Consider the following 22,898-nt stretch of genomic DNA (forward strand, 5'->3'; position numbering starts at 1 on the left):
GGAAATATTTTTCTGTATTTGCAGCAAATTTTAGCGTAACACGAAGATATTCTGGTGTAACACAAATATATTTGGGTGTATTTTTATTCTGATAAGTTTTGCATAATTCAAAAATCTTCCTCTTTCTCCTTCTCATCTTCTGCTACTTCTTCTTCTTTATCTTCTTATTTCATATTTTCATAATTCTTTTTTGGAGGAAAAAATCAAACAAAAAGAAAAAATACATAATGTTGCAAAATCAATAGATAGAGAAGTAGGGAAAAAAATGCAGTAACAACAACAGTAGTAAAACACGACGATGAAGATAAAACACGCAAAGAAAAAGGGGGAGAAAAGCAAAGAAGAAGGAGAAGAAGAAGGAAGAGGATGAGGAGAAGGAACGCGAAGCGCGCTAGTAGCGCTCGTGTTAACACACTTGTATGAGTGAGCGTTCTTTTTGTTGGGTTTAGTTCAACTTGTATGACTTATAAACCATAATGACTTGTATGTGTAGTACTTTTCAAATTTAAATACATGCTTTTAAAGTTGAAAAATATTAACATATTTTTTTCCTTTTCCGGCTTATGATAACTCTTTTTTTTTTTTTTAATTTTTTACTGTCACTCTGTGGTTTTTTTTTTTTTCATTTGTGTGGTGTATTATCTTTCTTTTTATGAATGATTTGGATACTGTAATAAAAATCTCTCGTATTTAAAAAAAAGGATATATAAAGATTTTTTTTTGTTTATGGATATATTTTTAGAGTAGAAGAAGATTCAATTTTAAGCTAAAAAGAAGATCAAATTTTTCAGCCTACTGCAACTCTTTTTATATGAATTTAAAAACTATAAAAATTCAAATGTCTCTATTTTTGCTTGTTAAGATTTGTTGAAATTGAATATTAAATTTATTTTTAGTTTACTATTTATTACAAAAATATCTAATTTTTATATTTAAATTTAGATATAATTTATCTCTATTATCTATAAATATTATATAACTATTTCTATGGATGAAATATTTTTTTCTGTCAATAATAATAATAATAATAATAATAATAATAATAATAATAATAATAATAATAATATTTGAAACTTGAAAGAGAATTGAGTTTAGTTCTCTTCCTTTTTTCATTCTTAGTTAGTCACTTTGCTCCACCATTATGTATTCATTTTCAGGTCATCTTGTTATGATTTTATAATTCGATTTAAGTAGTATATTATTTATAGAATAAATTATTACTTTTACCTATAAAAGATGAAATTTCCTTAACAAAAATATTCATTTTTAAAAATTATTAAAAATTTTTAAGTTATTCTCCAATTTAATTTAACCTAATTCCAACTTTAATTTTAACTTTCAATTATCAATCTATCACCATCACCATCACTACCAGTCTTGCCTCACCTTAAACTCTTGAACAGTATAGATCATTAATCATGATGGTAATCTATCTCTATTTTCTCTGAACCATAACAAAAAAAAATACTGAATACCGTTGTATTTACCGTCGGACGTTAGCAGCGAATTTACTGATAGATTTGACAATAAATTTGTTGGATAAAAAGATTACCATTGAATTTAATTTTTTAACGGTAAAATCGCCAGTAATAATTGGAGGAAAAACGAGAAAATTGGCACCGAGATTACCGTGGGATTTATTGTTGAATTTATCCGCCAGTAATCCTTGATTAGTGCAACGCTGCGTTTTGGTCACTTTCAAAGCGTTACCGTCAGATTTTTCTGCCGGTAAATCTGACAGTAATCTTGTCTAAATTCGAACCGCGAACCCTCTCTCCCCCTCATTTTCGAACTCTTCTCTCTCTTCGATCCCCCCGAAACCACCACCTTCGGCAGTCCCTCCGCCAGCGTCGGTCACCACCAACTGCGTCCAAACACTGCGTGATCTTGGTTAGATGCTCTTTGCGACGCATTTGTTGTTCTGTCGCCGCCGTTTTTGTCCTCCCGCCACTGATGATGCCGTTGTTGCTCCTTTAATCGCCGACATGTGTCATTCCTCCCTCCTTCGGGTAGGTTGCCCTCACCCCTCTTTCTATTCTATTCCCATTTTTACTTTATTTTAATTAAAAAATCCCTAACCCATTTTTAAACCCTAATTCTAAACCCTAATTTATAGTGTATGCCTATGTTCCTATTTTATTTTGATTTTTTGTTTTATTTTTATTAGATTTTAGGATTTGTTCTGATTTTATTTTTTAATTCTGATTTTGATTTTATAATTTATTTTGGGTTCATTATTTATTTTAATTTTGAAATTTGTGATTTTTGAATTCATTATTTTTTTTTTATAATTTTTGTTCTTGATTTTTGTTTTGAGTTATAGTTTGTTCTTAATTTTTGTTCGGAGTATTGCTGTGACATGTGAGGGTTGCCTTGTGTGGATGTTGTCGAACTGGACTGTGATGGCTGGACAATGTGACTGGGTAAGACTGTGACTCTATAAGATCTCTCTTTTACCTCCAGTTTAAGTAAGACCTCCTCTTTCCCTCTCTGATTATGACTTTAGTTCTTTTTTTTTTATTTTCTCTATTAAGTACTTTAATATTGTTCAATAAATTTGTTGTATACTTGTGCTATGTTACTTTTTTCTTTATTTTGTTCTTTGATTTATGAATATAAGAATATGATTCTGCTGAGTGATAGATTATTAAAATTTAAAATGATTATTGAGTCTTCTTTGCCAAATTGAACTGAATTAATTGAGTTGAATTTTATTCTTATATATCCTGTTTTAGATTGATTAAATTTTGCTCTGCCATATAAAAAACATGAAAAGAGATGTGAACTTTTATTCTTTTATACAATAACTTAGGGACATGAGAAATAAAGTTTGATATGAATATAAATTTTTAATTAGGTGCCCTATGTTCAATAAGGATGGCTTATGCGATTGAAATTGTTAGTGGTCTGATGATAGTGCTTGATTATTTATTTTGATTGTTTTGATTTCAATAATGGACTTTGTTAGGTAGACAATAATTTTTGTGAATAATGTGAATAATATGTTCTAAAATTGACCCAATAAAATAAAAACACACTACACCTCTAAATTACCTACCTAAATCTTAATATTAGGATAATCATTCATACACCTAGTAAATTAAACATCTGATATATCCATTATTCACATTGTTTAATATTTTCATTATCTACCTATACTTTTTCTTTTAATATATTTGTTATTGATGTTGTTGAGTATTTTTTTAATTGTTTTGCCAAAGCTATATAGACTTAAATCTTTGATCTTTGAACGTGATTAATCCACTGCTAAATAAAAATATATTGGCTTAGTGACCATTGTTATACATTTAATATATATTGGCTTAGTGACAATTATTATACATTTTGGTGACTCTTACCAAACAAGAACAGTGGCCAAAAAATTTGTATATACGGAGATTTGTTTAATTAATTAGGTGATTCACAACAACTAAGCTTGTATATATGGTCTGAATGATTAAATTTTTGTTGTTATTGAATTTTTTTTAACTGAATTATTGTAGCCTTGAACTAATTGTTAAATTTTTGTTATTTTAAATTTTTTTTAATTACAATATTAAAATTTTGCTATTGCATTAAATTTAATTGTTGAGTTTTTGTTGTAATACTTTTGTTTTAACAGAAATGACATCAAGTGAACCTTCTCCAAAAATTTCTTCCTCTCGCTCCTGATAATAAAGATAGTATTGTGAAAGTTTGTGAAACTCGTAAAAATTTTTCGATAGATAAATTAAAGAATATGATGATTATTAAATGACTTATTCAAATTTTAGTTAATTAGTTGTTCATTGTAGTAGTTTAGTTGTTTTATTTACTACTTGAATTTATTTTAATGTCGTATAAACTTGTGAGTTGTGAATCTACACCTTAATTTGTGAGTTGAGCGGTGAATTTATATTATGAGTTGTGCCTTTTGACTTATTTTCATTTATATTAGCCATGGGTAATTTGGTTTATTTAAAATTTATTTTATTATTTGTGAAATTAATTTTTTGTTTTCAGAATTCTTATATTTTTTATTTTTTAATATATGAGAATTAACAATTTTTTTAAAGATTTAAAATTTAAGTTTACTCTCGGATAAATTCACCAATAATTATTAATTTAATTATTAATTAATAATATATTACCGTCGGATTTATCGGAAAAAAATTTGATGGTAAAAATTATCAATGGAAATTTTTCGATGGTAATTAGCAGCGGACAAAAAAATTCGCTAGTAAATAATTACCAGTGAGATTTATACTATCAGATTTATTTTGTCAGTAATTTTGATAATAAACATATTACTAGTAAATTTTTTAATAAATTCAGTGATATTCAACGTTTTTTATAGTGAAAGTTATTATTTTTGTTCTTAATTTCTCAGGGTGTGCTTTGAAAGCTTCTGGTTGGTAAATGTGTTTTTGGTATCTTTTTTATTGCACACAAATGTTACTCAAAGGTGTATATGGCTTTCTTTTTTTTTTGTTTTTTGGTTTGGTCTGCTCAAGAATTCATGCAAGTGAAAACTTAACATGCTTTATGAATGTGAATTATGAATCAATGATGTGCCGAAAATGAAGGTGTCCGATTAGTTTTGTTGTGGCATCAAATCAAAATATTATTGAGCCATTTGAGATCCAGTTTATGTTAAATAATCGATATAGCCTATGAAAATGGATCCCTGTTGTTTCTCTTCCAAGGCTCAATTATCGTCGTCGCTGTCGATTACTGCCTCGTCACTCAGGACACTTTCTCTTTTTTATTGTGAATTTGTGTACTACTGAACATGGCAATTGAGCGACTATGTTTTTTGTGATTTTTTTTAATGTGAAATTTTTGAAGAACTTCCCATGTAGCATGTCATCAAGGGCGAAGATGATAGGTGGTGATAGTGGTATTGAATTCAGAATCAGAATGGAGTAGAATTATAATTAGAGTTAAGTTAAAGGATAATTTAAGAATTTTTAATAATTTTTTAAAATTTAGATAATTTTATCAAAAAAATCTTATTTTTTATTAGTATAAAATTAATTTTATTTTTTTATGAATAAATTTATCAGTATTTTAAATATTTTTAAATAAAAAAAATTTATCCTTATTTTTAACCACGTAATCGACTTTTATTAAAACTATTTTTTTTCAAGTTATTTTTCGTTAATTTCGAGTTCTTATATATTACAATACAAAAAACAAAAAAATTAAAAGTGTTAATCACTTAATATTTTTTTAAGGTTAACCATTCAAAAGAATAGAGACAGAAACGAAGACAACATAATTAACTTAAAGTTGCTGAAAATGTTTAAGTTTAATTACTTTTTTTTAAACGAAAATGGATCGCCATTTTTTTCCAATCTTATTACAGAGGATTAATTTGTTTGACTTTGCATCTCTATGTATATATACAATTTAAAATTATTGTTTAATTTGAGTTGGTTTAGTGATTAATTTATTGAGTAATGTTATATATTCAAATATTTTATGAGTCAAGTTCAACTAAGTTAAATAATAAAAGTTAAAATAATACTAGTCATAACTGATTTTTAATACGTTAAACCAATTTAGTTAAATTTAATTAACAAAAAGACTTAAATATACAATATTATTCTAATTTTTATTAATTTACTGTTTCGGCTCGATCCAGTTGGCATAATGCCCCGATCCAGGCGGCCGGCCTAACAAGGTCGTCGAACCTGAACTGGGAAACTGACCCGGCACCTCCACCCCTCCAGTGCAGCATCTGACAGCTGGGGGAAAAGGAAGCTTTTTGGAATGTGGGTCTGTCCTTGTGGGACCCACCCTAGGTACAAGATATATAGGGGGAGGACCCTACCCCTTCCCGAGGTACGTCACTGTCTCCTCACTTTTACTGCCATCTGTATGGATCCCTGACTTGAGCGTCGGAGTCCTTTTTGCAGATGGCTCCCCCCTCTCCAACACCACAGCTCGTGAGGTCGCAAGATCCCAGCCTCTCACTCTCCATTACCACAGCCTGGGAAATCCGCCTGTTCGCCAACAACCCGGTCCAGGCTCCACTGTCTCCCATCTCATCTGTCCGACCCGTTTGGTACCCGGTCAACCGAACATTGGTGTCGTCTGTGGGGACTGGCCTGAATGGATTTTCTGTTAGGTCCTGTGGAAGGAGATGATGGAGGTGTGCCACGTGGGGAGGAGGTGGTTCACCGAGCCAGTAGGGTAGCCTCCTTGGCTTCCTCCCGTGAGGGCACGAGATCCCCCCCTCGGCGAGGCGCCCTCCCACTCCCAGGAAAGGCGTCCCTTCGGAGGGACGGGGAGCGACAATGCTCGGATAATGCAGGAGCTGCGCCACAGGGTGCAAAACCTGGAGTGGGAGCTAGCGAACAGAGAGCGCTACCAGCCTGCCCTGAGCCAATATCGTTCCCAGTCTCCTCAAAGGAGGGGAAAACAGAGGGAGAAGTCCCCGAAGAGACCGCTCCAGTAGCACACCGACCCCCCGGTCTGACCCAGAAAGCCAGGGGAAAAGTAGAGAGGTGCCGAGGAGACGGCAAGACCCTATAATCTACACCCGACCTCCAGCGAGACACGCTGAGGAGAAAAACCGAGAGGATAGAAGAGAAAGACCAAGGAGGCGACGACACCCTGTGATAATGGGGGCAACCCCTTTCCACCACTCCATTCTCGAGGTCCGGCTACCGAAGCATTTCGATAAGCCAACGGACATGAGATATGACGGCACCCAAGATCCTCAAGAACATCTAACGGCCTTTGAGGCCATGATGAATCTGGATGGTGTGCGTGATGAAGTGAGATGTCGCGCCTTCTCCGTAACCTTAGCGGGGTCGGCAATCCGTTGGTTCAACGTTCTCCCCCAAGGCTCCGTGACCACTCTTGCAAACATAACTCGAGCCTTCCTGGCTCAATTCACCACGCGTATTGCTAAAGCTAAGCACCCGATCAACTTGCTAGCGGTGACGCAGAGAAGCGGGGAACCGACCAGGAAGTACCTGGATAGGTTCAATGATGAATGCCTGGAGATCGACGGCCTGACTGACTTGGTAGCCAGCTTGTGCTTGACAAACGGGCTGCTGAATGAAGATTTTAGGAAACACCTTACCACCAAGCCTGTGTGGACGATGCAAGAAATCCAAAATGTGGCCAGGGAGTACATCAACGACGAGGAGGTTAGCCAAGTCGTGGTAGCCAACAAGCGGCAACCCGCCCATAACCCTGCTCGTCAACCCAGTAACGGGGAAAGGCCTAAGGAGCACTCCAAGGACGGAGGGCCAGCTAGAGCCTTTAAGCCCATTCCCCCGAGTAGGGAAGTTCACTAACTACACTCCCCTGACAGCCCTGATCGTCGAGGTGTACCAGCAGATAGCCGACAAAGGCATCCTGTCGAAGCCTCGACAACTCAAGGATAGAACTGGAGGGAACAAAAATCTCTACTGTGACTACCACAAGGGCTTCAGCCATAAGACCCAAGATTGTTTCGATTTGAAGGATGTTCTAGAGCAGGCGATCCAGGAAGGTAAGCTGGCAGAGTTCTCTCACCTCATAAGAAAACCCAGGAGGCGAGATCGTGACCGATCTGGCGACGACAGGAGCCGCGCAGTAAGACCAAGGCAAGAGCCCGAGGAGGACAATGAAGGCGGCCTCACCATTGTGAACGTTGTAGTCGGGAGAGACGTTGCCCCTAGGTCGAAGTCGGCATGCAAGAAAGATGCCAAAGTCTTGGCTATGTCATCGTCTAGTCCTGCGCTTTCCTCCAGGAGAGTCCCGTCAATATCATTCGGACCAGAGGACCAATGGTTTGACGACTTGCTGGAGAACCCTTCAATGGAGATCACAGCAAGGGGAGGAACTGGTCTGGTCAGGCGAATCCTCGTGGACACTGGAGCCGATTCGAACATCATGTTTCGTAACGTGTTTGATGCTTTAGGCCTCCGAGACACCGACCTGAAAACTCACCAACACGGTGTGGTCGGCTTAGGCGATAACTTTATCAAGCCTGATGGAATAGTCTCCCTACCAGTCTCCATAGGAGGAGGTCGAGGGAAGAGGTCGGTAATGGCGGAGTTCATTGTTCTAAGGGACTCCACGGCCTACAACCTCATCATGAGAAGGAAAACGATCAATGAGTTCAGAGCGGTAATATGTACTAAGTTATTGATGATGAAGTTTGTTGCTGACGATGGGTCGGTGGGATCCATCAGGGGAGTGGTGCAGATTTTCTAACCATAGACTTACCGGCAAGTGCACCGGGTCGTACCAAGTAATACCTTACGTGAGTAAGGGTCGATCCCACGAGGATTGATGGATTAAGCAACAATAGTGTTTGATAGGATTAGTTAGACAAGCAGAAAATAGTGTTTGAGAGTTCAAAAGCATTAATTAATAAATTTAGATATTTGAAGATAGGCAGGTGAATAAGTTGGGAATAAAATATTGAGAAAGCAGTTAAGGTTTCAGAGTTATCTATTTTTCCGGATTAACTTTTCTTACTAACTATTTTGATTATGTAGGATTTAATTTATGGCAAACTATATGTGACTAGACCCTAATTCCTTCGACCTTTCTAATCTCCTATAAAATTCATCAACTGCCAATTCCTTGGTCAGTTGATTCTAATTAGAAGCTGCATGATCAAATTCCAGTTTATATGCCACAAAAATTCTAATTACCCAAAAATAAAAGGATTATATGTCACGTATCCCGTTAAATCCAGATAATTAAAATTTAGGAGAATATGTTTTCAAGCTATTGTTCAAGTAAAGAGCTTTTCCAAGTTTTACAAGAACTCAAATAGAAAGAGGGTCATACTTCCGTTCCACCCAAATTCATAAGATAAAGAATGAAAAAAATTCTTAAATTATAAATCCATGCATAAATTAAAATAGAAAAAGCAATAAAATTAATCCATAGAAATAGACAGAGCTCCTAACCTTAACTATGGAGGATTAGTTGCTCATGGTTCAGAGTAAAAAATAAGGATTCTAATAAAATGTATTTTGGTAGTCTGGGATCTAATAATGTTGAGGTGGAATCCCCCTATTTATATCTAATCCTAATTAATTTAAAATCTATCTTTAAAACTAAAATAATATCTTTTCCTATTTTTAAAATTTGAATTTAAATTAGAATTAATTATAGCAATCAGCAAATCTTCAATTGATGGATGGGGACCACTTGGCTTCACTAGGATCCACGCCTAACTTGGGCTTGGCATCATGAATTGGAGTTTAGTTGAGTGAAGCTGCGCCTAACTTGGGCTTTAGTATGCCTAACTTGAAGTGGGCAGGTCCAATCTCGCGTATTGTTGTTGTGTCTTGCGCCTGTCACGCGTACGCGTCGGTCACGCGCACGCGTCAATGGTCTTTTTCTGCGAGTCACGCGTACGCGTCAGTCACGCGCACGCGTCGCCATGGATACTTCCAAATCACGCGCACGCGTCAGGCACGCGTGCGCGTCGCTCCTCGCTGCCATCTCCTTTGATTCTTGTGCTGCAAAAACTCCATCAAATCCAGCCGAATACTACCTAAAATAAACAGTATTGCACAAAACTCAAAATAGCATCCATAGTGGCTAAAATATAATTAATTCTTAATTAAACTCAACAAATTACATGCAAATTCACTAGGAAAAAATAGGAAAGATGCTCACATATCAGGGAGATCTGGAAACGGCAGTCGCATGCGACAATGCCAGTCTCTCCCTAAGGAAAAAGTCGAAAGAGGCATCCGAGGTCTTCCTAGCTGATCTGGACGCTAGGGTCGACGACAAACCGAGACTAGAAACCGAAGGAGACCTTGAGAAGTTTAGAGTCGGTGACTCAGACGAAAAGTTCACCTTCGTGGACAGAAACCTCCCTCATAACTTGAAAGAACCATTGGTGGAAATGATTCGAGCAAACGGCGATCTGTTCGCCTGGACACCAGCTGATATACTAGGAATTGACCCCCAGTTCATGTCACACCACCTAGCTATAAAGACAGAAGCTAAACCTGTGGCACAGAGAAGGAGAAAAATGTCCCAAGAAAGGGCTGACGAGGTGGCTAGGAAAACGGGCAGCTTACTAGAAGTAGGGTTCATTCGAGAACTGGACTACTCGACCTGGACTACTCGACCTGGCTGTCGAACATAGTCCTAGTCAAGAAAGCCAATGGGAAGTGGATAATATGCGTGGACTATTCTGATCTCAACAAGGCATGCCCCAATGATTCCTTCCCCTTCCCTAACATTGACTCCCTAGTAGACGCGGCCGCGGGGTATCGGTTTCTGAGTTTCATGGACGCATACTCTGGCTACAACCAGATACTGATGCACCGGCCAGACAAGGAGAAAATGGCGTTCATAATGCCAGGGGGTACATACTGCTATAAGGTGATTCCGTTTGGACTAAAAAACGCAGGAGCTACGTATCAAAGGCTAATGAATAAGGTATTTAGCAATCTTATCGGCAAAACGGTGGAAGTGTACATAGACGACATCCTGGTGAAGACCACCCAGGCCGAAGACCTCATCAGTGATCTAGAGACCGTGTTCGCATCTCTTCGACGGCACAACATGAGGCTTAACCCTCTCAAGTGTGCCTTCGCTATAGAAGCTGATAGGTTCTTGGGTTTCATGATAACCCAGAGAGGAGTGGAAGCCAACCCAGAAAAATGTGAAGCGATCCTGCAAATAAATAGCCTGGGATGCGTCAAGGACGTACAAAGGTTAGCCGGAAGGCTTACTGCCTTGTCACGTTTTTTCGGTGCGTCGGCAGCAAAGGCACTCCCATTCTTCAACCTGATGAAAAAAGGGATCGCGTTTGAATGTACCCCAGCATGTGAGGAGGCTTTCCACCATTTCAAAAGAATACTGTTGGCACCTCCTGTTCTCGGGAAACCCAAGGACTCTGAAGCACTGTATCTGTACCTAGCCATAACCGATGAGGCCTTGGCGGCCGTCTTGATACGGGAAGAAGGGAGGGCCCAACAGCCAGTGTATTTTGTTAGCAAAACACTTCAAGGAGCAAAGTTGAGATACAGTAAGTTAGAGAAGTTGGCGTATGCGTTGTTAACCTCGTCTAGAAGGCTACGACAGTACTTCCAAAGTCATCGTATCGTCGTCAGGACAGATAAAGCAATACGTCAAGTCCTACAAAAATCCGACCTGGTGGGACGGATGATGACCTGGGCGGTTGAGCTATCTCAGTACAACTTGCAGTACGAGCCGAGACATGCGATCAAGGCCCAGGTCATGGCCGACTTCCTCGTGGAGGTCACGGGAGACCTTCACAAAGCTCCGGGCACACGGTGGAAGCTCCACGTTGACAGAGCCTCCAACCAAACGTCTGGAGGAGGAGGGATAATCCTCGAGAGCCCGTCGAGGATAGTGTATGAACAATCCATCAAGTTTGAGTTCCCGGTCTCCAATAACCAGGCGGAATACGAAGCCCTTATCGGCGGCTTGCTATTGTCAAAGAAAGTGGGGGTGACAAGGGTAGAAGTGAACAGTGACTCTCAGGTCGTCACCTCCCAGATCAACGAGATGTATCAGGCCAAGGACCCCCTACTACAGAAATACCTGAAAAAGGTTAAGAACTTGAGCAAGGACTTTGAAGAAGTCATGGTACAGCATGTCCCAAGGGAAAGAAACACGCGTGCTGACCTCTTATCCAAACTAGCTAGCACAAAACTAGGAACGGGAAAGCGTTCCTTAATTCAAGGCTTGGTAAAAGAACCAACAGTCGCCCTGTGCGCAACCCGAGTAGACGTCGATCCTTCATAGATCGACCCAATCACCGACTTCTTGGAAAGCGACAAGCTCCCTAACAACAACAAGAAGGCAAAGGTGTTGAGAAGGGAGGCAGCCAAGTACGCAATAGTGCAAGGCCAGCTGTTTAAGAGACAGCTGAGTCAACCCCTATTGAAGTGCCTACGACCTGACCAAACAGACTACGTCCTCAGGGAGGTCCATGAGGGTTGCTACAGCCATCACATAGGGGGGGATGGCTTTGGCTCGGAAGCTCGTCAGAGCCGGTTACTTTTGGCCCACAATGATGGCAGACTCCCAAGAATTTGTCAAGAGATGCAAGAAGTTCCAAGAAAATGCAAACTTCCACAAGGCGCCAGCATCCGAACTCAGCCTGCTAATGGCATCCTAGCCTTTCAGCCAATGGGGGATCGACCTCCTGGGTCCCTTCCTAGTTGACCCTGAACAGGTCAAATACTTGATTGTGGCCATTGATTATTACACAAAGTGGATTGAAGTAGAATCATTAGCCAGCATCTCGTCAGCTAACTGCCGTAAGTTCGTGTGGAGATAGGTAATCTTCAGGTTCGGAATCCCAGAGTCCGTGATATCGGACAATGGGACACAATTTGTGGACAAGAAATTCAAGGAGTTCCTCGACAGCTTGGGAATAAAACAAAGGTTCTTGTCGGTAGAACATCCCCAAACCAACGGCCAAGTCGAAGCTGCAAATAAAGTCATCTTGTAGGGTTTGAAAAAGCAACTCGACCAGAGGAAGGGAGCGTGGGCAGACGAATTAGCATCGGTCCTATGGTCGTATAGAACAACGCCCCAATCCTATACTGGGGAAACGCCTTTCCGACTTACCTACGGGGTCGAGACAGTAATCCCTGTAGAGATCGGGGAGCTAAGTCCACGGGTACTCCTGGGCGGAGTAGAGGAGGCTGTAGAGAAAGACCTGGTTGATAAAACCAGAAAAATGGCACACTTGTCGGAAACGACGCTAAAGCAAAGAGTGGCACTTCACTACAATGCCAAGGTGCTAAGAAGAAGATTTGAACCAGACAACCTGGTGTTACGACCCAATGATGTAGGGCTCCCCACCCCTGGGGAAGAAAAGTTGTCGGCTAACTGGGAAGGCCCATACAGAGTAAAAGAAGTGGTCGGCAATGGGGCATACAAGTTAGAACGCTTAGACGGGAAGGAGGTACCCCGAACATGGAAAGCGACAAATTTAACAAGGTTTTACTCCTAGAGACCGGAGTGACCACTTGTCCTTCCGATTCAGTAATATCTTTTACTCTGTGAAATTATTGCCATTTTACTTTACGCGAAGGTATTGCCAGTAATCATTGCAAGTTGTTAATTTCTGCTATTTGCTTAACAAATTCCTTTTTCATCACTGCTTTCTCTTTATTTTATTTACTTACCAACCTACCGGTCTGCTACGGTTACGGCCTCACGGGATTGATCACCCCGGGAGCCATCCAACCACGGGTTATTTTCCCCAATTATTATCGACAAATCAAACAGGGTGCAATTAGCTAAATTACCAGACAAGACCAATGCGGTAAATAAGTCGTTAATTACCAACAAAACGGTAAGCAAACGCTTTAAAGGCAAGCAAGTCGTTAATTACCAACAAACGGTAAGAAAAGAATTCATTAACTACCGACAAAATGGTAAACAAGTTCATTAAAAACAAGTGTTCAAAGGCCTACATAAGCTATTACAGAGCCCAAAGCGAAATACAATAAAGTTACATTACTTCTTCGGGATGTCCACAATCCGACCATCCCGGATAGTCTTGAAGGCTCCAATTGCAGAAGTGTCAAAGTCAGGAGAAAGCAATTTGACCTGGGCTTTAATCGCCTCCTCGGTCCCATTAATCACCTTCCTCGCCTTCTTCACTATGTCCTTGTTCTTCTTCTTCAAGCCGGCGACCTCTCCTTTCAACCCAGCCACCTCGTCCTTGGCGCTCTTAACCGACTTCGTGGCCTCCTCAAGCTTGGCATCCAAAGTAGTAATCTTGGTCTGGGCTGCAGAGGTCTTGCCACGAGCAGAGTTAAGCTCAGACTCCAGATTCATTTCTCGTTCAAGGAGCCGGACGACCGTCTCGTCGAAAGTTTTCAGCTTTCCTTCCGAGTCGGCTAACTTCTCCTTTAAGCTCCTGACTTCTGACTTCAACTTCTCAACTTCTCGAAGCGACTGGCGATACTTCCCATCCAAGGCCCCGGCCTGAGTTAAGATAGGTTCTGCCCGCCTGGCAATAGTTACGGCCCGCAGCATGCATCGGTAAATCCACCGAGCTTGAGCACCGAAGTCACCATCGTGAAAGAACTCATCTGTACCAGGCATAAGCAGGGAGTCAATGAAGCCCCCAGCGTCAAAATTCTTCTCCATCACGGTACTAGAGGTCGGTTTCCGCTTACGAGGGTTGTCGACTATCGCGACATCGGTACCCTCTTCAGCCGACTCGACCTCAGGAGGCACCACTCCATTGCCGTTGGGACCAGTTGTAACAATTGTGCCGCTAGGTTTAGGTGGTGGGGGAGGGGGGCCGACTGCGCCTCGGCATTAGGGGAGGTTGGCTGCTCGACAGACTGGGTGGCCGAGCTGTCCTCACTATAGTCAGGAAGGAATTGAGACATCAAATCTTCAAGACCAGTATGTTCGGCAGCCATGCTCACTGCAACACACAAGTTGTCAGGCTGGTATATATATAAGGGAAGAGAAGGGCAACCCTAGAACCAACCGACCACTTACCCACATAGTTTCTACCCGTCTCCCGATCACCCATTAAAAGATGGGGGTTGATGTTACTTTTGTTAAATTTTGCCAGCAACACGTCGGCTACATTCTTGTCTCGTTGGGTCAAGCCTTTATACGTCACTTTGGTGAAGGCATTGGACCCGGCCCCGAAACTCCAATATGTCGGAATCCGTCTCTCCCCCTCCAAAGTTAACCAGAAAGGGTGATGACCCTCGACAGGCCGGACCTTGAAGAACTTATCCTTGAAGCCATGAAATGAATCTTCGAATGTCCCGAAGATTCGTCTACCTTGAGCGGTCCGGAAGGACATGAACCCCTTTTTATGCCTACCCTCCTTGGATGGGTTAGTCAAGACAAACAGTCAGAGAAATACCTCAACGAAGGTCGGCAGCTCGAGGTATTCACAAACTATTTCGAATGAAAGGATGACGGCCTAGCTATTCGGGTGCAACTACAACGGAGCCACGTCGCACCGGTTAAGAAGCGTCATTTGGAAGTGGGTGAAGGGGATACGAACCCCCAGGACGGTGAACATTGACTTATACATCCATATCCAGTCGGCAATCTAGGGGTATTATGGTTAAGCTGGCATATGTGCTCGTGGGCGGCGGGAACGAACACCTCATAACGCCCCTCCTCGTCACCTCCCCCACATAGCTGGTCGCAAAGGCGGAACTCCGTGAGCTCCTTTAACGTTATTTGTGAAGGTGTATCCTTCACATTCGAGGTGACTCAGGTGTATCTGTCAACTGGGGGTCTCGGAAGGGGAAGTTGCGCCATACCTACAGTGGGAGCACCACAAAGTCAGGCTACTAGGTCGGAAAGCCGGAAAAACTAGAGCTAGCACTACAATCGCAGGGAATTACCACTAAAAGCTACAGCGAGCCTATCTACATTTAAGCCAAGGCTAAATCTACAACTAAGTGAAGATAAAAAATCAGAAACCTAAATGGCAACTCCCCTAATATCTATCTAGCATGGTTAAACATGCAAACCCAACACCTAATCCAAATAGGCATGAAGTGAAAAACACACAGGTAGCATAAACACGCAGTAAAGCTAAGAAACATGAAAGGAAGGAACCATTCACTAGGAAAATGATAATGATCGAAAGGAGTTGCGAAATTTTGAAGAAACCTTGCTGAATCGATTTCAAATGAAAAGCTTCAGAGAATGTAGAAGGAAAAAGAGAAGTTTGTAAGGAAATAAGGAATGGAAGCATAAGGGAAGGAAAAGGAAACCAAAGCAAAGAGTAACTGTCACAGAGAAGCGCGAAGGTCAGGGGTAAAATAGACTTTTTTCCTGCCTTCAAATTAGTCATAAATACACTTAATTGCAGGCGCGAAGAACGAGGTGACAAACAGCACTTCCCCAAAATGGCGAAGCTGGCTCGCGTGTAGGGGGCACGCTCCAACTGATCAGAACGCGCTAACAACGGCACTCACGACTATAGCTGACACGTTGGGGCACTGTTTCGGCCCGACCCAGTTGGGGGAAAAGGAAACTTCCTAGAAGGTGGGTCTGCCCTTGTGGGACCCACCCTAGGTACAGAGTATATAGGGGGAGGGCCCAACCCCTCCCCGAGGTACGTCACTATCTCCTCACTTTTACTGCCATCTGTACGGATCCCTAACTTGAGCGTCGGAGTCCTTTTTGCAGGTGGCTCCCCCCTCTCCAACACCATAGCTCGTGAGGTCGCAAGATCCCAGCCTCTCACTCTCCATTACCATAGCCCGGATAATCCACCCGTTTACCAACAATCCAGTCCAGATTCCACTGTCTCCCATCTCATCTGTTCGACCCGTTTGGTACCCAATCAACCAAACATTTACTAAAAAAATATTAAAAATTTAAATTTTACTTTGTATATATAATAATACATTAGTCAATTCCAAACTTTTAAATAAAATTTTAATCTATAATAAATTAATTTTTGTCTTACCAAACTCAAAGATATTAAAAAAAAAACATAATCATTATCTTGAACGCCGTTTTCAGCTTTCATATACATCAAAAATCATACATTATAAGTCTAACAAAATCTTATTTCCTATTATAGCGGAAAAAATAAATAAATTCTTATCTTATTTCGGACAACTTTTTTAATATATAAATAGAAAACTTAATTTTGATATCTCAGCTAAAAAAATTTATACGTTATCTAGTAAAAATTGTGTAACTTTTTAAAGTATTATTTTTATTGATATGACAAATTGTGATTAATTATTTATGTAACAATCTTTTATATTATAAATATATAAAAAATAAAGAATAAATACTCTATTCGATCCCTATTTTTTTTATGAGATACAACGCATTTTAATCATTTTTAAACTTTAATTAGACCCTCCACTCATTAAAGAAAATGAACAAATCGACTCCTATTATCGGATGACAAACAGTTATTCATTGACGTGTCAGGTAACATTGTCAAGTGTCGCCTCCAAAAGGTTACAAGAACTAAAAACCCCCTCTCTATCTCTTTTTTTTCTTCTTCCTTCCTTCATCCATAGCGGATTCCACCCCTTACACAATTACTAAACCTCATTCTCCATTCACCTCAAAAATCCACCATCCAAAACTCTTTCAATCCCTTACACAACTCCCTCTCTACCTCTTCTTCTTCAATATACTTTCTTTCAACGCATACAAAAATAGTCTCAAGCTACGGTTTTTCTTCTTTTTATTGTCGTGCGAGGTACTTCACCGCTGTCTGATGTCACCGCTCTGTCTTTTTTTTTTTTTAACAAGAGAGCTTAACATAATACAATGGAGCGGTAAGCAACCAAAACTGCAACCATTACTATATAATGAAAAATAAAATAAGAAATGAAAGCAACTTTTATTATTATCGCTCTTTGTCGTATTTGCCGTAATTTCTTTCTTCCTCTATCGCTGATAGCCTAAGAAATACGGATACGACACGCGATACGGACACGATACGACACGCGATACATTAATATGTTTTTTTAATTTGGATACGACACATTTAGAATATCTTATAAATTAAAATTTAAATAATATATTAAATTAATAAAATATTATATTGTAAATATAAGAGTAAATATAATTATTTATGTATAATACACTAACAATTTTATAAAATCACACGTTGAAACAATCACAATATTACATGTATAACTATGAAGGGGCCAACTATGAAACAATCACAATACTATATAATAATATATTATTCAATACAGCAACATGACTATTGACTAGTGAAAGGGAGAAATATTGAATTACTATACTTATGGAGACACCAATTTCATTATTACGCTACAATGATAATAAAACGATTTTATTGATATACTAAAATAATAATAAAATAAGTTAAACAATAGGAGAGAGAAACGAAAAACGCATTAATACTATGGGATTTTTTATTTTAATAAATAAATTAATTATAATAATTACTAAAATAAATAATTTAAAAATATTTATCGAAATAAATATCTCTCTTATCTTGTTTATACTGTAAACGAGATAATTTTGTACGTATTTCGTTTATACTGTAAATAAGATTTACGGTGTAAACGAGATATATGTATTTATAAATAATTAAATATAATTTTTAAAAATAATAAAAAATATTAATAATTTAAATTGGACAAAACTATTAATGGACGATTTTAAATAATAGAGAAGATAAACAGTCTATTTTAAATAATAAAGAAGATGAACTATTCATTTAAAATAAGCACGTTAATACGTTTATTTTGAAAGCACATAAATGCACAAATTATTCTAAAGAACCGTTAGAAAGATTTAATTATTAAAAAAGATTTTTAATACTAAAATTATTAAGAAGGACCAAATTTTTTTATAAGGAGACAAATATATTTTTAATTATTTTTTATTTATTTTTTATAATTTTTATATTGATAAAGTTTATTTCTCTTAAAATTTTAGTAATTTTTATTAATTAATTATTTATTTTTATTAATTTTTTTTATTTTTGTGATCTTTACCCAACGAAAAAAAAGACAAAAGATAAGAAAAGTAAAATAAATAAATAAATAATAAAAATTACTAAAATTTAAAAAAAAAATATTAATATAAAAATTATAAAAAATAATTAAAGATATATTTGTCTCTTTATAAAAGGATTTGGTCTTTTTTCTTAAATATTATAAAAAGATTTCATCGTTGTTAATAATTTTAATATTAAAGATTATTTTTAATAATTAAATCTCCTTAACGATTTTTTAGAGTATTAATTTTTCCTAAATTAATTAACTAATTAATCCCAAGTGAATATTCATACATATCTATATAATGTTGAGAATCAAACAGCATATATTAAATATTATAAAAAATAAATAAAAAAATAGTTAATGATATATTTCTCTCTTTATAAAAAGATTTGGTTATTCTTCTTATATAAATATTATAAAAAAATTGGTCTTTTTTAATAATTATAGTATTAAAAGTCCTTTTTAATAATTAAATCTTTTTAATGGTCCTTTAGAAAAATTTTTCCTTTAAAATAAGCACGTAAGCATGAAATTAATGCACGAGATATAAAATAGAGAAAAATGAGAAGAGAATTGAAAATTTGAAATAGTTATCTCCCACTCTTTGTCTGTTTTATTTATCCCCATCAACCTCTCCTAGCAATGGGCAAATAGTTATTTATTTATCCCCATTAACTTCTCCTAACAATGGGCAAACAGTTATCTCCATCTCCCTAGCACACAATTAAAACGGTTATCTCCCCATCCTTTCTCTATTTTATTTATCCATCAACTTCACGCTTTCCATCTTTTAATTTTTAGGAGTGGACACAATTACCGTATTTATTCTCATCATGGAACTTGAACACGTACGAGTTTTTTAATTTTCAAATTTAAATCAATCTAATTGTATCTATAATTTAATCTGAATTTTTTTTGAGTAAATAATAATTTCTAACCATGAAAGATTGGAACGCTGACATTTTTAACCATAAAAGATGGAAATTAAAAGTATACCATGAAAGATAGACTTTTGCAGACAAAATTATCCAAATCTTAAAAAATTAAACACAATTCCCAAATTACCCTCTAATATAATCTAACTTTAATCTTTAATTTTATTCTACACCACCATTTTTCCAATTTCAAATCCTACCACTGCTCTCATCTCTAACTACTGTCGTTACTGCCGCCATCACCATTACCACCACTGCCATCACCACTTCTATTGCTCATGGACACTACCCCAACACACGTTCAATTCCACCATCAGTATCCATTATCATCATCAATGAAGACTTAGAACACACACATCGTAAAACTCACCAAATCCAAAACTTTATTTATCTCTGGTACATTCTCTTCTATTTTTATCAAAATCCAATCATAGATCCCATTTCATGTAAAAATGGAAAAAAAAAAGAATTGCTTTGTTTTTTTCAAAATAAAAAATACCAAAATAGCAAAGAGAAAGAACACAATTAAAAGATTTCACTATTTTTCAATTTTTGTACCATTGGCCTCGTTTTCTCCTTCACCTTATTCTTCATAATCCTCTTTTGATTTGGCTTCCTAAGCATTTCAACTCTTCTTCTGCCACAAAGCTTTTTCTCTCCATGAAACACTCAAAACAAACTACATAACGGAACTGCAACCCCAATACCCACAAAAAACAGAACAACAACACTACATACCCACTTCAGTAAACACAACATAATGGTGGACGTGAACCAGAGGATGACTGGTCTAAATCCGGTCCACATAGCGGGCTTGTGTCGCCTATCGTCCCAGGCTGCATCCGTTCTAACCACTTCCGCACCATCCTTGCTCCCGGTAAAAAATGGCCTCCTTTCATTCTCTTCGCTCATCGATAAAGTCATAAAGCCTCTACGCAAGTCAGGTGTTCAGGTCCAATCGGGTCTCTCCGACGCTGAGTTCGCACGCGCCGAGGCCGAGTTCGGTTTCACCTTCCCACCAGACCTCCGTGCCATATTCGCTGCCGAAATTCCCGTGGACCCTGGCTTCTCCGATTGGCACTTCGCAGGTGACAGTGGTGGTGATGACGGCAGTAATGTAGTTGTGGATAAAAGTGATGGTAGGATTTGGGATTGGAGGAATAGTGATATGGGGGTAAAATTAGAGGTTAGAGTTATGATATATTAGGATAAAAAACAAAAATAAGCCATGGTTGGTTTAATATTACATGAATAAGCCAATAGAAAAATTGATTCAGCAATCAACCAATGTGCATAACTATGTAATTCGAATCATCACGATTCGAACTCAATTTGAAATTAGTTCGAATTAGTGCAATTCAAACTACTTACACGCATGCATCCAATGTAATTCGAATTGGTGCAATTCGAATTAGCTTCACTTAATTCGAAACATGCTGATTCGAACTATGCACGTTTCGCCACTAGTAGTAATTCGAATTAGGGTGTTTCGAATTACACTAGATTTTCCTATAAAAGGAGTTCGAATTCACCCCATTCGAACCACTTTTCCACTCTCAGACCCCACCAAATCCCAGAAAAAACGACCTAGTTTCGCTCCGATAAAGGCTGGAGCAGAGTATTTAGCTGATGGAGGACGATCTAGGTAGACTATATCGGTTGGATGGAGTGGCTCATATTACCGGGGTCATCAACGAGGAGGTTAGTTTTTTTTTGGTGGTTTATTTTTGTGATGCTGCACGTGGTTTTTGTTGGTGGTATTGCATGTGGTTTGTTGAAGTGGTTTTGTTTGTGGTTTGATAGGCGGTTTAGTTTAGCGGTTTAAGTTAGCGGTTTGTGTTAGTGGTATTTTGTTAGTGGAATTGTAAGCGGTATTGTATGTGGTTTATGTAAGCGGGTTTAAATGCGGTTTTGGAAGTGGTTGATTATATTACTTTTGTATGTGGTTTATTATATGGCTTTTGTATGTGGTTTATTATATTACTTTTGTATGTGGTTTATTATACCATCTTGTGAGGCTGAACGATAGATGGTTCCGATTAGATGAGCCCCTTGTTAGTGCATTCGTCGAGCAGTGACGTCCGGAGACGCACACCTTTCACATGCCGTTCGGAGAGTGCACGATCACACTTCAGGATGTGGCATACCAGTTGGGGTTGCCAGTGGACGGACGCTATGTCAGTGGTTGCCTTACGAATTTCCATATATACATCGAGGGTGGCCGTCCTGCCTGGGTGTGGTTCCAGGAGTTTCTTGGAGTGGTTCCTCCTCCGAGCCAAGTTCAGAAGTTCGCTGTAAACTGCACTTGGTTCCAGGAAACTTTTGGGGAGTGCCCCACAGGAGCCGATGAGGAGACTATGCGGCGCTTTGCTCGTGCATATATCATGATGTTGTTGGGTACTCAGCTGTTTGCCGACAAGTCCAGCAACCGCATTCACATCAGATGGCTTCCATACGTTGCTAGGCTTGAGGAGATGGGTACCTACAGCTGCGGGTCTGCAGCACTAGCATGGTTGTACCGGTGCATGTGCCGAGTGGCAAACAGACATATGGTAAAGTTAGCGGGCCCACTTCAATTACTTCAGTCCTGGATCTTCTGGCGCTTTCCTAGGTTTAGGCCTGCTGGGTATGATACGTGCAGCTGGCCCTTGGCCTCGAGGTACCGTTCTTAGACCTTTCTATTTCAATTTAAAATAGTTGATTAAATGTTCGCCTCTTATGTTATACAAATCTTTCACACTTTTAATTAGTTGTAACACCGATGTGAGATGTAGGTGGTCAGGTTACAACCCTTCCGGTGGCGAGAAGGAACCTAGAGTGCAGAACTGGAGATTGAGGCTAGACATGTTACAGGCCACCGATGTGAGTATACTAACCGACTATGTTTATTTAATTAATTAAACTTCTTGACTTTAGATCATGGATTGAACTGAAAAATGTTGGAATATTTCTGCAGTTTATCTGGATGCCCTATAGCTCCCCCAAGGTACTGCAGGTTGTGCATCCGGAGGTGTTGGAGCCTCGGCATATGGCGATGTGACGATCTGTGACGTCACTGATCTACTTTGCCGTGATAGAGTGGCATCAGATAGATAGGGTTTTACCGCAGTTCGGCGGAGTCTAGCCCCGTCCACATCCCGCCCTGAACATCGACTTTCTGATGTCGAAGGACGGGAGAGGGGGTGATCGTTGGTTCCCGTCGGCTCTTTAGTTATGGCATCTTCATTGGGAGAGCCGTGCCGACCACGTTCTTCGGTACGATGTTGTTGCAGACCCTGGACCATCACATGATTACCTGCAGTGGTAGAGTCAGCATGGAAAGAGGTTTCTGTCACCAGAGATGTATTTGGGTGATCCGGGAGCCGTTCCTATTCCCGTGGAGGTGTCGCAGAGGGGTGCTGGGCGAGTACCCGACATGGATCGTGTTGACGACGTCCCGGATAGGCGTCGGGTTGAGATGAGAGCTCGTGTGGGGACACGTCGAAGCCAGCGCGAGTGGAGGTGGCTGGACCAGGCT

At 39.0% G+C, this 22,898-nt stretch overlaps 1 protein-coding gene across 1 annotated transcript; it reads left to right on the forward strand.

Annotated features, from left to right (window-relative positions):
* Positions 1-6,608: 6,608 nt before the first annotated feature.
* Positions 6,609-8,196, forward strand: LOC107613166 (uncharacterized). Its single transcript, XM_016315031.1, has 2 exons — positions 6,609-7,203; positions 7,310-8,196. Exons 1-2 carry the CDS (start codon positions 6,609-6,611, stop codon positions 8,194-8,196), a joined length of 1,482 nt encoding a protein of 493 aa, XP_016170517.1.
* Positions 8,197-22,898: the final 14,702 nt, after the last annotated feature.

Source organism: Arachis ipaensis, chromosome B1 (genome assembly GCF_059453495.1).
Source record: "Arachis ipaensis isolate K30076 ecotype BB chromosome B1, ASM5945349v1, whole genome shotgun sequence".
In the NCBI taxonomy this organism is placed as follows: Eukaryota; Viridiplantae; Streptophyta; class Magnoliopsida; order Fabales; family Fabaceae; genus Arachis; species Arachis ipaensis.